A 14,293-nucleotide genomic window follows, 5' to 3' on the forward strand; every position below is an offset into this window, starting at 1 on the left:
TATTGGAATAAGAGCCAAAAGGCTAATAGTATTGGGGTTAGAATTCTGCTGAGGTACTCGTCCCATAATGTTTAAATTGTATTTTCCTTGAATCATGGCATGACATGCCTTTTAATATAATATAATATAATATTTTATTCTGATTAAATAAATATTTTATTGAGAAGGTTGTATTTATTTTTGAATTATATGACTTTAACTCACTGTCCAGACTAACAGTCTCAAAATTTTATTTTTCAGGTACCTATTAGGTTTCCCGCAGTTCTTCTCCTTTGGCAGCCTGAATTCCTTCATCTTCGGGTTTAGTGTAAATAATTTTATTTATATATTTGATTATTAGAATTCAGATTCTCCGTAGTAGTGATTCTAAAACTTATTATTTTATTTTGATTTATTAAACCAGTCGAGGAGATATTGCCTAATTGTGCTGACAGACTGGTTTAAATATGTAGTATTTTAATAGTTGAAAATTAGTAATGAAATAGAGTTATAATGGATAAAATTATACTCTGATTGAGTTAGTGATTAATCAGGCTTGCTACGGGTTTCGGTGGCCTTTCACCTACCCATATTCCCTATCGCCGGTCATGGGCCCACAAATCGGGTCGTGACAGTTTGGTACAGCTAATGAATTGCTCTATAAGGATTTTGCTAAGTATAGGACTAGGGAATTTGAAATGAGGATGATTGGGAAGCTCTTTCTTGGTCTCCATATTAAGCAAAGCGAGGACGGAATATCTATCAACCAATCCAAGTACATAAAAGAACTCTTAAAGAAATTGGAGATGGATAGTTATAAAGTAGCAAAGACTCCGATGAGTGTCACAGTAAAATTAGACAAAGATGAAAAGGGTAAGCGTGTAAATAAAAAGCTCTATAGAGGTATTGATCGGTTCTCTCTTATATTTAACTGCCTCTAGACCTGATATTATGTATAATGTTTGTTTATGTGCTAGGTTTCAGTCTTCTCCTAAAGAATCTCATTTTAATACCGTAAAAAGAATTTTGAAATATTTGCATGGCACCTTGCATTTAGAACTTTGGTATCCTAGATTGACATAATAGGCTACTCGGATGCCAATTATGGGAGAAGTCTTTTAGATAGAAAAAGCACTTCGGGAACTTCTCATCTTTTAGGTGAATGCTTAGTATCTTGGTTTAGCAAGAAACAAGTTTCGGTTGCTCTCTCCACCGCAAAAGCCAAATATATGACGACGGAATGTTATTGCACTCAAATCCTTTAGATGAAGCAACAATTAAGAGATTATGGGAGAAAGGTTGATCACATTCCTATAAAGTGTGATAACACTAGTGCTATAAATCTATCTAAGAATCCCATTCAACATTTTAGGAGTAAGCATATAGAATTAGACATTATTTTTTAAGAGATCATGTGTAAAGTAGTGATGTTGTATTAGAATTTATTGATATAACTAACCAATTTGCCTATATTTTCACCAAATCTCTAAATGATGAGAGATTAAGTTACATTAAAAGAGAATTAGGAATGATTGATCTCTAATTTAGTTCTTTGGTATGATTTTTCTAATTCTCAATTCTTAAAATATTTGGTGAATGTTTGATGTGATATGCATGTAGGAATATATTTTGTTTGCATCTCTATTTTATGAAATTGAGTATTGAAATTTTATTTAGCATATGAGATTCATTTTAACTCATTATGCATTTTAATACTTTCAAAGTAAAGAAAGTGATCTAGCATACCTTTGCATGATTTTAAAATTTCTATTTCTCTTTTTCTCCCTTAAAAGCACGCTCGCGGTTTAGAAGAGAATCGCGCTTTACAGGTCTCTATGGAACTGGAAACTGACCTCAAAAGCGCACTCGGGATTCTAAAGCATGATTATGGTTCAGTCAAATTACAGTTGTTATGCCTGCTTTTTCAATTGCGCAATCATGCCTGCACTTTTTCTCAATTTCTATAAAAACTAGCTATTACAATCATTTTGAAAATGAGTTTTAATGTAAAACTAGCCATTTATTTACCTTCTGTAAAGCTACATAAGGGTCATTTGATGGATATTCATCACTTTTCAAAAGCTTTCTACATCTTAAACTCTAAATCCTTTTAAACTCTTTCTACATCTAATTTCTACAATCTTCTTCAACATCTTCCGTCTACAACCATGAGGCCAAAGAAATATGTTGGGAGAGGTCCTTCTTCTTCTCAAACTATTCAAAAAAGAATGAAGATAATTGATGATGAGGCAAGAATAAAGTTTATGACAATAGAGAGAAAGGAGGTTTAACCTAATCGATTTTTTGATGAAGAATCTCTTTTAAAGCTTGGTGTGTCTCAAAAGATACATACCTTATTAGATAATATGGTTTTAAGAGACTTCTTTCTACCCCAGGCTTTAGATATATGTTATGAGAATCTCACCAAAAAATTCTCTCCTCTTTGATGATCAATAAAATGGGTGATCGGGATGAGTATTATGAGATAGAATTTAGGTTGTTTGGAGAGAAAAAGAACCATTCTAGAATCCAATTCTCCTCCATTTTTAGATTTCAAGAGAAAGGCCCTATGCAAATAATAGAAAACTTTATTAAAATGCCTTTCTCCCCTTCTCAATTTTGGAGACAAATCTCCACTAAAGACACCCACAACAAATACTCCCTCTCTAAAGGCCTCAAGTCTCTCTTTCTCATTGTGTAATGCACAGGATGATTACCTCCAACATTCATGCAAGGGATAATGAGATGGAAAAAGTATCTCAAAAGCATCTTCTCATTTTTTATGCTATGATTCATGGTAAGAGAATCTTACCCTCAAAATTCTTTCTTGAACACCTCTTTTATCTTGGGAATTATCAAAAAGGGGCTATTCTTATGTCTTTTCACATCACAAAAATAGCAAAACATCTTCAACTTCTCTCATCTCTCAACAAAATCTATCTTACTCCTATAGCTCACATTTAGTTAGGTCTACCTTTCTTTGAGCATGCAAAGGTAATTAGACTTGGCCTTTAGTGAAAAATGGATGGTGAGTTCTTTTTGCTTATTGGAAAATTTATAGATGATAGGAAGAAGAGGAAAGAGAGGAAAAAGAACCATAGAATTCCAAGTAAGCCTACCCCTTCTACCTTTGAAGGCCAATCCTCTCTCTCTTTCGAAGATAAGGTTTTCAAGCAAATGGAAAGGACTTGGAAATACCTTCATCATTTGCATACATATTTAGTAGAAATTCAAAAGGTCCACAAAATCCCTTATTGTCATGTTGAAGATTGGGAAGAAAAAGAAAAAAAGGCACTGGTTCCTCCTATTCATGCTAGTTCAAGTAGTAGAGGCAAAGGAAATGAGCCTATGGTTCTAGAGAAAGAGGAGGAAAAAGAGGATGAAGAAAAAGATTGACCATCTTTCTTATTTTCTTCTAAGTTTTTCTTTAAATTTTTTTTATGCATTAGTTTCTCATTGGTCACACATCTTTCTTTGTATTTTTTCTATTATTAATACAATTCTCATTTTCTTACTTATCCTTTTGTATTATGTCTTTTATATTCTCTTAGTGTTTATCTTTTTACTTTTTCCAAAAGGGGAGATAATGACATAATTGATGAAATATAATTATTTTTGTGGAAACAAAATAAGGACAATAATTAAGAGGGAGAAATAAAAATAAAAATAAATATCACATTAAGGGGAAGCAATTTAGCCTAAGGAGCAACATAGCCTAAGTAATTATGACTTTATTCTTAAATTTTTTTGCTATCTTGCTAGAACTCAAAGACTTATCTTTCTATCTTTTGAATCATATTCATAATTTACCTAATTACACTTATAAACATTCAATTTTATAATTACACTTATAAACATTCAATTTTATCTTTCTTATCAATTTGGTTGTCAAAATCAAAAAGGGAGAGATTGTTGACCTACGGGTCAATTGATCTTTATTTTGATCTTAACATCCAAATTGAATGTGGCTAATATTATATTTGAGTGTCTATTTGATAGTGCATTAAGGGTCTAATTATAAGGCAAGGTTTCCTCAAGCTCTCAAGTAAGGATTGTAAAAAGTCTTGAAAAATGCGAGGGCGCCTTGAAAGCGCAATGGCACTTTTCATATGGTCAAAGTTGACCAGCCACGTGAAAAGACCTTCTGAAAAGCCCTCCAAAGATAGAGAGACATCTGGCAGTAAATGAGTCAACCCTGCTAGAAACGCAAGAACGGCTTAATTTGGGATAAAAGCTCTAATGTAACAGGGATTTACTCGAAAAGAAGCATGATGGCGCTTCTAAGCGTGCCCAAGTCAAGCGCGAGAGCAACATTCTAGCGCAAGGTGGTTTTCGCATTTAATGTGATGTCAATGACTGTTGCAACTTTAATTACCAAGTCAAAGCCACGTGTCTGGAGTTTTTGGAGTCTCAATGACTCTTTTCAAAAAGTGCAAGGGCGCTATTCATGACTATAGGAAGGCCATTTGGATTTATCCATGGTTTGTTTATTCCTTATTTTGAAAATCCTATTTCGTTCAATTAGTAACTTTTTGCCAAGTCATCCAATTTGCATTAAATGAGTTTTGGGAGCATTATAACGTCTCAATAAGGTTATATGAGTATAAATATCCCTTATAAAGACTTAAAAAATATAAGTGTATGAATTTATTATACCCAAACTCTTGCAAGTTTATTTTTCAACTTTCTACACTTGATTTTCTTCTTTTTGTAGTGTATTAAGTTGAGTCTTTTTATTCAACTAAATTTTAAAGGGTTTTTGTATGAGCTTAGGTATTAAAAATACAAGGAATTAGTGATTGAGTAACCATTTAACACTCAAAGGTTAAGATAATTAATGAGAAATTAGTCCACTAAGAAAGAGGTTTAGTATTAACCTTGAAAAGCACCAAATTATTGGGTGAACTTGCAAAATCCAAAGGTTGTAAGCTTGAAGATTATAATGGAATACTCAAGTTTTATCTTAAGGAGTGGATGTAGAGAGGATTGTTCTTGAACCACTACAAAACCTTTATGTGAATCTCTCTAACCCTAATTCTCTTTCAAATTCCTTTATCATTCTTAAAGTTCTTGTGTTTTTCATATCTCAATTTATTTCCGCGATTTGAGGTCACAAATTCAACCCCACTTTTTAGTTCCAAAGAACAACATCTATCACTAACAAAGATATCATTTAGATCTTCTTGAATTCTTCTTTTTAGAAAGTGAAGGGTGGAGTTGAGCCAAATTGAAATGAATCAGTCCTTGTATCAAGGTAATGTATTATTGTGGAGAATAAACTAACTTAGATTCTGCAGTACTAATTTTATGGCATACTATAATTTTGTAATAGATAATGTTAAAGTTGGATAATACAATTGTATGAAGTTGCTAAATAAATGATATTAGTTTGATTAGATTATAAATTAAGTGAAATGATAATTTTAGATACTCATGCATATGCGTTACCCCTATGCCTTGTGAGTACAGGTTAAAATTTATTTTGTGAATGAATTATGCATGAATAAAAAAGAGTTGATCAATAACTATTGATATCATCAAATTAATTGAGACTTGTGACCTCCTAAACTCTAGAAATTTTGTTAAATTGTTGTAAGAGATATGAAAATTCAGTTTAAAATGTATGTTATTAGGCTTGCTATGGGCACTATAACCACATGCATTTTCCAATACTTTAGCATCAGTTAGACCCCGATTTTGGCTTCCTGACAATAAAGAATATTCATATTCAACAATTTCTTATACTAATATGAGAACAGATTAGGGAATGACCAAAGAACAGAATTACATGAAAAGATAAACTCCTCTTTCTAATCTATTCGTCTTTTTTTTTTTGTTATTATTTTTTCAATATCACTACTCCACTTTTTTTCATGAGCATTCTAAATTGGTAATTGATACTTATTTTATGCGGAAAAAAAAGGATTTCTTCTTCGATGGGAGGTCCTCGTGAAAATTCAAAGCTAATGGTTATGGCTTATTTTATTTTATGTTGATAATTTCCTATATTGCAATAAAAATTGAGAGTGGTTTTGGATTAATGAAAATATTTAAATTGAGCTTTTTGGAAACGATTTATTTTTTATTATTTTGAAGTTGAAAATAAAAAAGATCAAGTGTGTTGATGCATTGCATGGATTGAAAATATATATATAAAGATTTAATTATGGTTTAAAATAATAATTTAAATTTGGGTCGTTTTATATTTAAAAATATATTTTTAGAATTTAAATAATTTATTTTATTTAAAAATATAGATATCTTTAAAAATATAAAAACCGATTAAATCGGCTGAATTATAAAATCTGATTAATAAATTTAATAATGTGATTTTAATATTTTAATACAATTAATCAAATATATTATATTTAAATTAACTATTTTTATATAATATATGTATTAATTACTTTAAAAAGGGGGGATGAGTTGTAAATGAGAATGGAGGCTCCCAAAACAAAAAGACGTTTGAGCAATTTCTTTTCATTTTTTCTTAAGAGGAAGAAAAACCAAAGAGAAAAGGACAACAAACAAAAAAAGAAAAAAAAAAAAAAGAGAAAGGAGAGGTGCTACTCTGTCCCAGTTGGAAGTGCAGAAGGAGAGAGAGAGGAAAAGGTGCAATCAATCTAATGAAAGTGTTGTATCCAATCGAAAGACATTATAGTCACTCTCTCTCTCTCTCTCTCTCTCTCTCTCTCTCACATCCGGCACACAATAATCATCATAATAATAATAATATTAAATAATTATTCATTATTATATTTTGGCATACGCGTTTTCTGTTTTCTTTTTCTACAAAAGAAAAAATGTCTAAAAATTTTACTAAATAATAAAGAAAAAAGAAAAACATTAAAGATTCTGAAATTTGAAAAGGTCTTAAAGATCGTGCAGACAGTGTTTGCATGGCCCCATATCCTTTCTGTCATCCCCCAAAACCCTAACAACACAAAACATCTAATTTACTTCTTTATTTATTTATTTACTATTTTCATTATTTCTATTTGGAAATGAGTAAAAAGATGTTTTAATGTTAGGATACTGATGATTAACCAAATCAAAAAAAATCGAAATATAAATTTATATATGCTTTAGATATTTTATATAAAAAATTAATTTTTCCTTTTAAACTTCTTAACTATATTTTTTATAAAATTATGAGTAGAATATATGCTATATAATTAACATAAAAATAATCTATATAATTTTATATATGTAATGCTAATAATAATAATAATAAATTATTATAAACATCATATTAATAAATAAACTGATTTATAATAAAATCAGTAAAACAGTGTAAATAATTAACTTCATAAATAATATAACGTTCATTGGATTTTGTTGAAAATATTTCGAAAAAATTCACTTTTGGTAAATTTATTTAAATTTAGATTTTAGTATTATTTTTTAAAATAAATTTTTATATTTATTAATAAAAACTTGTCTAAAGGTAAATTTTCAAATGGCACCTCTTACTTTTGATGTATTAATTATTATAAATTAGGTATCAAAATTATTAATAACAAACTTTACATTCTTGACATTTTAAGCTAATTATTTTTATTTTTTGAGAGTGATAAAATTTAGACTTTAACAAATATTTTTAAAAACAGTGTCACTTAATTCTAGGATAAAATAGCATTTAGATCATTTTATTTTATGATAAATTCAAAGGTGGAAAATTAGTTGCATTAGTTAGAAAGAAAGTAGAACATTTGGAATTTTAGGTGTATGAAAAGGAAAGCGGAATATGAAAGAATAATACCTTCTTCAAATTATTGAATTTTATCAAAGTTAACAAAAAATTCAATTTTAGTTTTATTAATTTAATCCAATATATTTTGATATCATTATATTAAATGGATTTATTGAATGGGTAGCTAATGCATTAAATAATTCGATTTTTGAAAACTAAATATTCCTTTTGTGAAAAAATATTCATAAATTAATATTTATAAATATAAAATGAAATTGGGTTGGGGTGAATAAAATCAAATTTTTATGCTAGTCTACTTTATAAACGAAATCGAGATTGAATACCTCTTAACGGGTGAATATCCTAATTTTTGCTATTCCTGTCAAAAACCCTTAAAATCTTTTTATTAATAATTATTTTGGCATTCGGATCTAAAATAATAAATAAATAGAAAAAGATTTTGGAATGTTGTGGAAAGGAAGGGAAAAGGACAGTGGCAGTCACGTCCTCTTGATAGTCAAAACAATAACATCTAACTATATGCCCTTTCACAACATCTCTACGTTTTTCTTTATTTCCCTTTCCATACAATTCTTTTCTTCTCCATTTAGACGTGCTTTCATGTTATTGTTCTTGGTTCCCTTTATTTCCTTTTTCAAATTTTAAATTGTTTATAACTATGCTAAATTATTTTTTATTTAGTATTTAAAATTAATTTAATTAATTTAAAATATATGAGACAAAATTTTATAATTAGTACAATATTAGTTTAAACGTTTTAATACAAAATCGGGCGGCTTACAGTACAAGTTGATATAATACTAAAAAACCTTTCTTGAAAGATTATGGACATATACATTTATACATACAATATAAATAAAAATAAAATAAGGTTTAATTTGGCCCCTGAGCTTATTGTGAAAGTCCAAATCACTCCTTTTGACCATTTTAGGCCAATTTAACACGCAACTTAGCAAGTAGCTCATTTTACCCCTTCGTTTGGCCAAGTGAAGATGAGCTTTAAATCCTAATTAATCAATAAAAATCATTAGAATAGTATAATTATATTATGTTATTTTTTTTTTCATCTCTTTCTCTCTCTTATAAATTTTTATCACTCAAAATTAAATTCAAATTAAAAAAATAAATTCAAATCAACAACAAACCATAACTTTGTCTCTATCTCACTCCGACCCAACTGTTGCCACTCTTATGCCATTCAAGCACAATGAGAGGATCGAAGAGGAGCAACATTGAACAAGCCCAATTACTTTTGCCTCAAATTGATTCGCAAAAAATCAACAACAAATATATATTAATCTAACCATGACATTGTTGTTAGCAAAAGAAACTAAAATTGCTCATTAAGTCATAAAATCTCTCAATGAGTATAGTTTGGTACTTGGTTTTCTATAAATCATTAATTCTTTTTGTCTAAAAGTACAAAGTATTTTTGTTCTATTTTTTCATTTTTGGTGGTGTTGATTTGAGTTTGTCATCTTGCGGCATTAATAAAATATAAGAAGTAACTAGACCTTGTAAATGGCTATTTGTTTGAAAGTTTAATAATATAAGTAAGGTGTTTGACAAAAGGCCCAAGTAAAATTTATTTATTTATTTTTTTTTATAGTGGTAGTGTTGTTGGGTTTTGTTATTACTTTTGCTAGATTTTGTTATTATTTTTGTTATTGATGATATTGTTGTGGTTGATGTTGTTATTGTTTATTGGGTTATATCAATGTTAATGAGAAGATCTTATTCAATATAGAGATGTTAACGGCCAAAATGGGTGACAATAATGATAGTGCTAATAAGGTGGGATGTTGGATGTGGTGTAATAATATTAAAGACTTGGTATTTATTATTTATTAATTTATTATAGAAATAATTATAAATTTATTAAACTTAATCTAAAGATTAATTAATACTTGGTGTTTTTTATTTTTGACAAAAAAGGGATTAAATGATCCAAACTATTAAATTGTGTGTTAAATTGATATAAAAAAGTCAAAAGGGTGATATGAACTTCAGCAATAGGTTTGAGGGCCAAAATAGAACTCATTCCAATAAAAATTAACATATCACATTGCTTTATTGAATTAACAATTTTTTTTTTATTTTGTGAAAGAAATTATAATTAATAAAATAAAAGTTATAATAAAATTATAAAAAATCTAAATTAACATGTCATATTAGAATAAATAATGAGTTTCAATTTCTATATTAATATACGACAATAACATTTTCTATGTAATAAAATAAAACATGTTTTCTATATAATGTTAGGTTAAATTAGATTTTCGTTGTAGTTTTTTTATATCGTAAAACTATAACCAACCAAAAATTTAAGTTTTATTAAATTTGAAAAGCAAAACCAATTCAAAAAAATTTAAAACCATAAACATAGAAGAAAATGATTATATTAAGAAAGTTGGAATAAAGACACTTTCAAAGTAAAACTATATAATTAATTAACATGGACAACTACCTTATGACAACCTTACCATATTGGTCACAGGCAATCAATAAAAAAGAAAATATGCAAAACCTTGGAGAAAGGAAAGAAAACAACAAAAAGAGTGAGTGAAATAGTAAAAAAAAGTGAAAAGCACATCAACCCCAAGGCTTAAAAAAATTATTCAGTCTTTATAAAAACAAAGAGTGGAGAGATGGGTATGGACATAAAGGATCTCTCATACGGCACAATCTCTTTCCTTCATGTGACTCCCTGCTGCCGCCAGCACCACCACCGTCACCACCATCACCGTCACCAACCAATCAAATGTCTTATTCTTCCTCTTCTCCTCCTCCCTTTTTCTTCTTCATTCTTCTTTTGCTTCCTTTCCTTCTTCAGATCTCTTGTGCAACCCACGAAGATGAGTTGCTAGACATTCAAGTAGATCCAAGTTTCAAGTTTGAAAACCCAAGACTTGGCCAAGCCTACATTGCTTTACAAGCATTGAAACAATCCATTTTCTCTGACCCTTTTAACTTCACAACCAATTGGAAAGGCCCAAATGTTTGTTCTTACATGGGTGTTTTTTGTGCACCTTCTCCTAGTAATCCCAAGATAAGAGTTGTTGCTGGCATTGACCTTAATCATGCTGATATTGCTGGCTATCTCCCACCTGAGCTTGGTCTGTTGACAGATCTAGCACTTTTCCATCTCAACTCCAACAGATTTTGTGGTGTGGTTCCTGCCACTTTCCGGAAACTCAAGCTCCTTCATGAGCTTGACCTCAGCAACAATCGTTTTGTCGGTAAATTTCCCAAGGTCCTTCTTTCCTTGCCTTCTCTCAAGTACCTGGATCTACGTTTCAATGAGTTTGAAGGGTCCGTTCCTTCTAATCTCTTTGATCGTCCTCTGGATGCTATTTTCCTGAACGACAATAGATTCCAGTTTGGCATTCCTGAAAATCTTGGCAACTCTCCAGTTTCTGTTCTTGTTCTTGCAAACAACAATCTTGGTGGGTGCATTCCAGGGAGCATTGGCAACATGGGTAAGACTCTTAATGAGATCATTCTGATGAATGATAATCTCACTGGTTGCTTGCCTCCTGAAATTGGGTTGCTCAAAGAGCTGACAGTTTTTGATGTTAGCTTTAACAATCTCCAGGGCTCATTGCCTTCTTCTATTGGTAACATGAAGAAGGTGGAACAGCTTGATATTGCACACAACAGCTTTACAGGTGTTGTACCTGCAAGCATATGCCAGTTGCCAAGTTTGCAAAACTTTACCTATTCTTTCAATTATTTCACTGGCGAAGCCCCAAGCTGCGCTGCTATTGGAGGCAGCAGGGTCCTTACAAAAGGTACCAAGAACTGCATTCCTGGAAAGATGGATCAAAGATCTGCTAAAGAGTGTTCTTCAGAAAAAGCTCGTCCTGTCAACTGCAGTAAGTTCAAATGTGGTGGAAGTTCTGGCGGCGGGGGCGGCGGTGGAGGTAGTGGTAGTGGCTCATCTCCTTCGCCAAGGAGAAAACCTCGACCAGTTGGGAATCCACCATCACCCAAACTAGCACCTCCTAGAAGGCCATTTGTTAAGCCTTCACCTCCACCACCACCCACTTCAAAATCTTCGCCTTCTACAAGATCACATCCCCCCCCACCACCACCACAGACACCAGCAAAGTCTTACCATCCACCACCTTCTCCACCGCCACCGCCGACTAAAAGGGTATCGCCCAAAACACATCTTCCTCCACCCCCACCACCACCTCCAGTAGTCGAGCAGTCACCACCTCCACCCGCTCATTACCATTCTTATGCTCCACCTCCACCTACTAAAAAAGTTTCACCAAGTACGCATCATGCTCCACCTCCACCACCACCTGTTGACTACACTCCTACACCTAAACATTCACCTCCACCACCGGTTGAGTACACTCCCTCTCCTCCTAAACATTCATCTCCACCGCCTGTTGAGTACTATCCACCTCCGTATCAACACCAAACATCACCACCACCACCACCACCAGTTCAGTACCAATCACCTCCTTATCATCATAAACCACCACCACCACCACCACCTATTGAGTACCAGTCACCTCCTTATCAACACAAAACATCACCACCACCACCACCTGGTTATGACACTTACTCCTCGCCACCACCTCCACCAAAGAATGAATACGCACACTCTCCTCCTCCAACTCATGGGCATTACCCACCAAAAAGAGAAAGTCCACCTCCACCGAAGAATGAATACACACACTCTCCTCCTCCAACTCATGGGCATTACCCACCAAAAAGAGAAAGTCCACCTCCACCTCCACCTCCACCTCCACAAGAGCCATTCCATCCCCTCCCATCTCCGCCACCAACTGGGTGCATAACAACTCCACCATCTCCACCATCATCCACACCAAGCTATCACCACTCGCCGTCACCTCCACCTCCACCTCCACAACAACATTGGCATTATCCAACACCACCCTCTTATTCTCATCACCAAAGTCCCCCACCCCCACCCCCACTATCCCCATTTCCGTCACCACCACCACCAGCCGATAACACTCCACTTCCACCAATTGTAGGAGTATCATACGCGTCTCCTCCTCCTCCAACAATTCCATACTACTAGAACCAAGCCATTACTATTATGTAATGATGTCATTCATCGGCTTCTTATTTAAGAAATTGAGAATTCTTTTGCCGCTGCAACAATGAGGACTGATTCCAATATTGTGTGTTTTCTTTTTTCTTTTTTTCAAAGCATTATTTATTTTTCCATTTTCTGATGAGAAGTTTAATCTATAGCAATAATTTAATTATATAGTTCCATTTCTGTTTATTACATCAAAATTTGTATTCTTATATATCATCTCATATGTATGTATGAATGTATCACTTCTGTGGTGCTCTTGACTTGAGGCCTAAAACTTAGCTTTTTTAATACAAGAATTGTGTATAATTTGATTTCTTTCATCTAGTCTTTGCAATTAATTGATTAAATCTCTTGATAGTTTTCATATTTACTTAGTGATCCTCACAAAATCTTTACCAATTCCGGGCGTATCATTTCCAATTCGTAATTACTTGGAAACATTCATTACATGATTACCAATGAACTTCAAATATGTACTTACCATCAACAATTTTGATTAAGTTGAGACTATCTGCAATCTTAATTAAATTGAAATATACATTTATTATCAGAAATTAGATATTCTTGACGAATAATAGCCAATTTTGACTGGCTATTACAGGAAGGAGTTTTGACTAGTTATTACAGGAAGGTGAGGTATGCACAAAATCTTTTGAGGCAAACATACATTAATATCTTTGATAAGAAGATGGCCTAGTGGAAGAACAGATTTGTCATAAACGCTTCCAGTAAATTATTTCTCAGGACTTTGGGACCCTCCTGAAGTTTCTAGTTATTAATGCCTTACTTGGAATCCAATCTAAATATCCTGCCCATCTCTTTAATGCATGCATACAATGATAGCAGTTATGGACCCTTGTTCATTCCAATATACTAGAGTAAGGAGACTGTCTGTACCAATAATTTAGTCTACAGTATCTATAAAGGCCTGTCCTTTATCAGAAATTATATGCATATATAAAAATATTAGCTGGAAATTATAAGAATAAATTAATCTAACACCCTCTAAAAAGATGGTAGTAACTTTTTCATTATTTAATTAAATTGGAGAAGAGAAAATCGAAAATTAACCGCTTGGTTTCGAAAACAAAAAAAAAATGAAAGAAATATAAAAAAATAAAAATAGTATATCATTACGATACTTTTACCATTATAAAAGAATCAATTCATATTATTTTAACTAATTTATTAATCCAGCAAGTTCTACTTATTTAAATTATCGGTAAATTTATATTAATTTTTAATTATTTATATAAATTAAAATTATATAGATGAATCTTATAGTTATTAAGTACTACTGATTAAATTTAAAAAATAGTTAAATTTTTAATAAAAAATAATATATTTAATTTATCAATAACTAAGTATTATATATAAATGGCTAATTTAGAGCATCCGTAATGATACTCTTTATTTCAAAAAAACATCTTTTGTTTAATAAAGAATATCTTTATTTATAAATAATTTTTTTGAATCCAATATTTCTTCATTTTTATTTTTATTTTGATTTATCT

At 31.5% G+C, this 14,293-nt stretch overlaps 1 protein-coding gene across 1 annotated transcript; it reads left to right on the top strand.

The window, feature by feature from the left end:
- Positions 1-10,052: 10,052 nt before the first annotated feature.
- On the top strand, positions 10,053-13,099 carry LOC8264483 (leucine-rich repeat extensin-like protein 2). Its single transcript, XM_002514446.4, has one exon. The coding sequence runs from the start codon at positions 10,455-10,457 to the stop codon at positions 12,753-12,755; it is 2,301 nt and encodes a 766-aa protein (XP_002514492.2). The 5' UTR covers positions 10,053-10,454; the 3' UTR covers positions 12,756-13,099.
- Positions 13,100-14,293: the final 1,194 nt, after the last annotated feature.

The sequence above is a fragment of the Ricinus communis genome, chromosome 2, assembly GCF_019578655.1.
Source record: "Ricinus communis isolate WT05 ecotype wild-type chromosome 2, ASM1957865v1, whole genome shotgun sequence".
Lineage (NCBI taxonomy): Eukaryota > Viridiplantae > Streptophyta > Magnoliopsida > Malpighiales > Euphorbiaceae > Ricinus > Ricinus communis.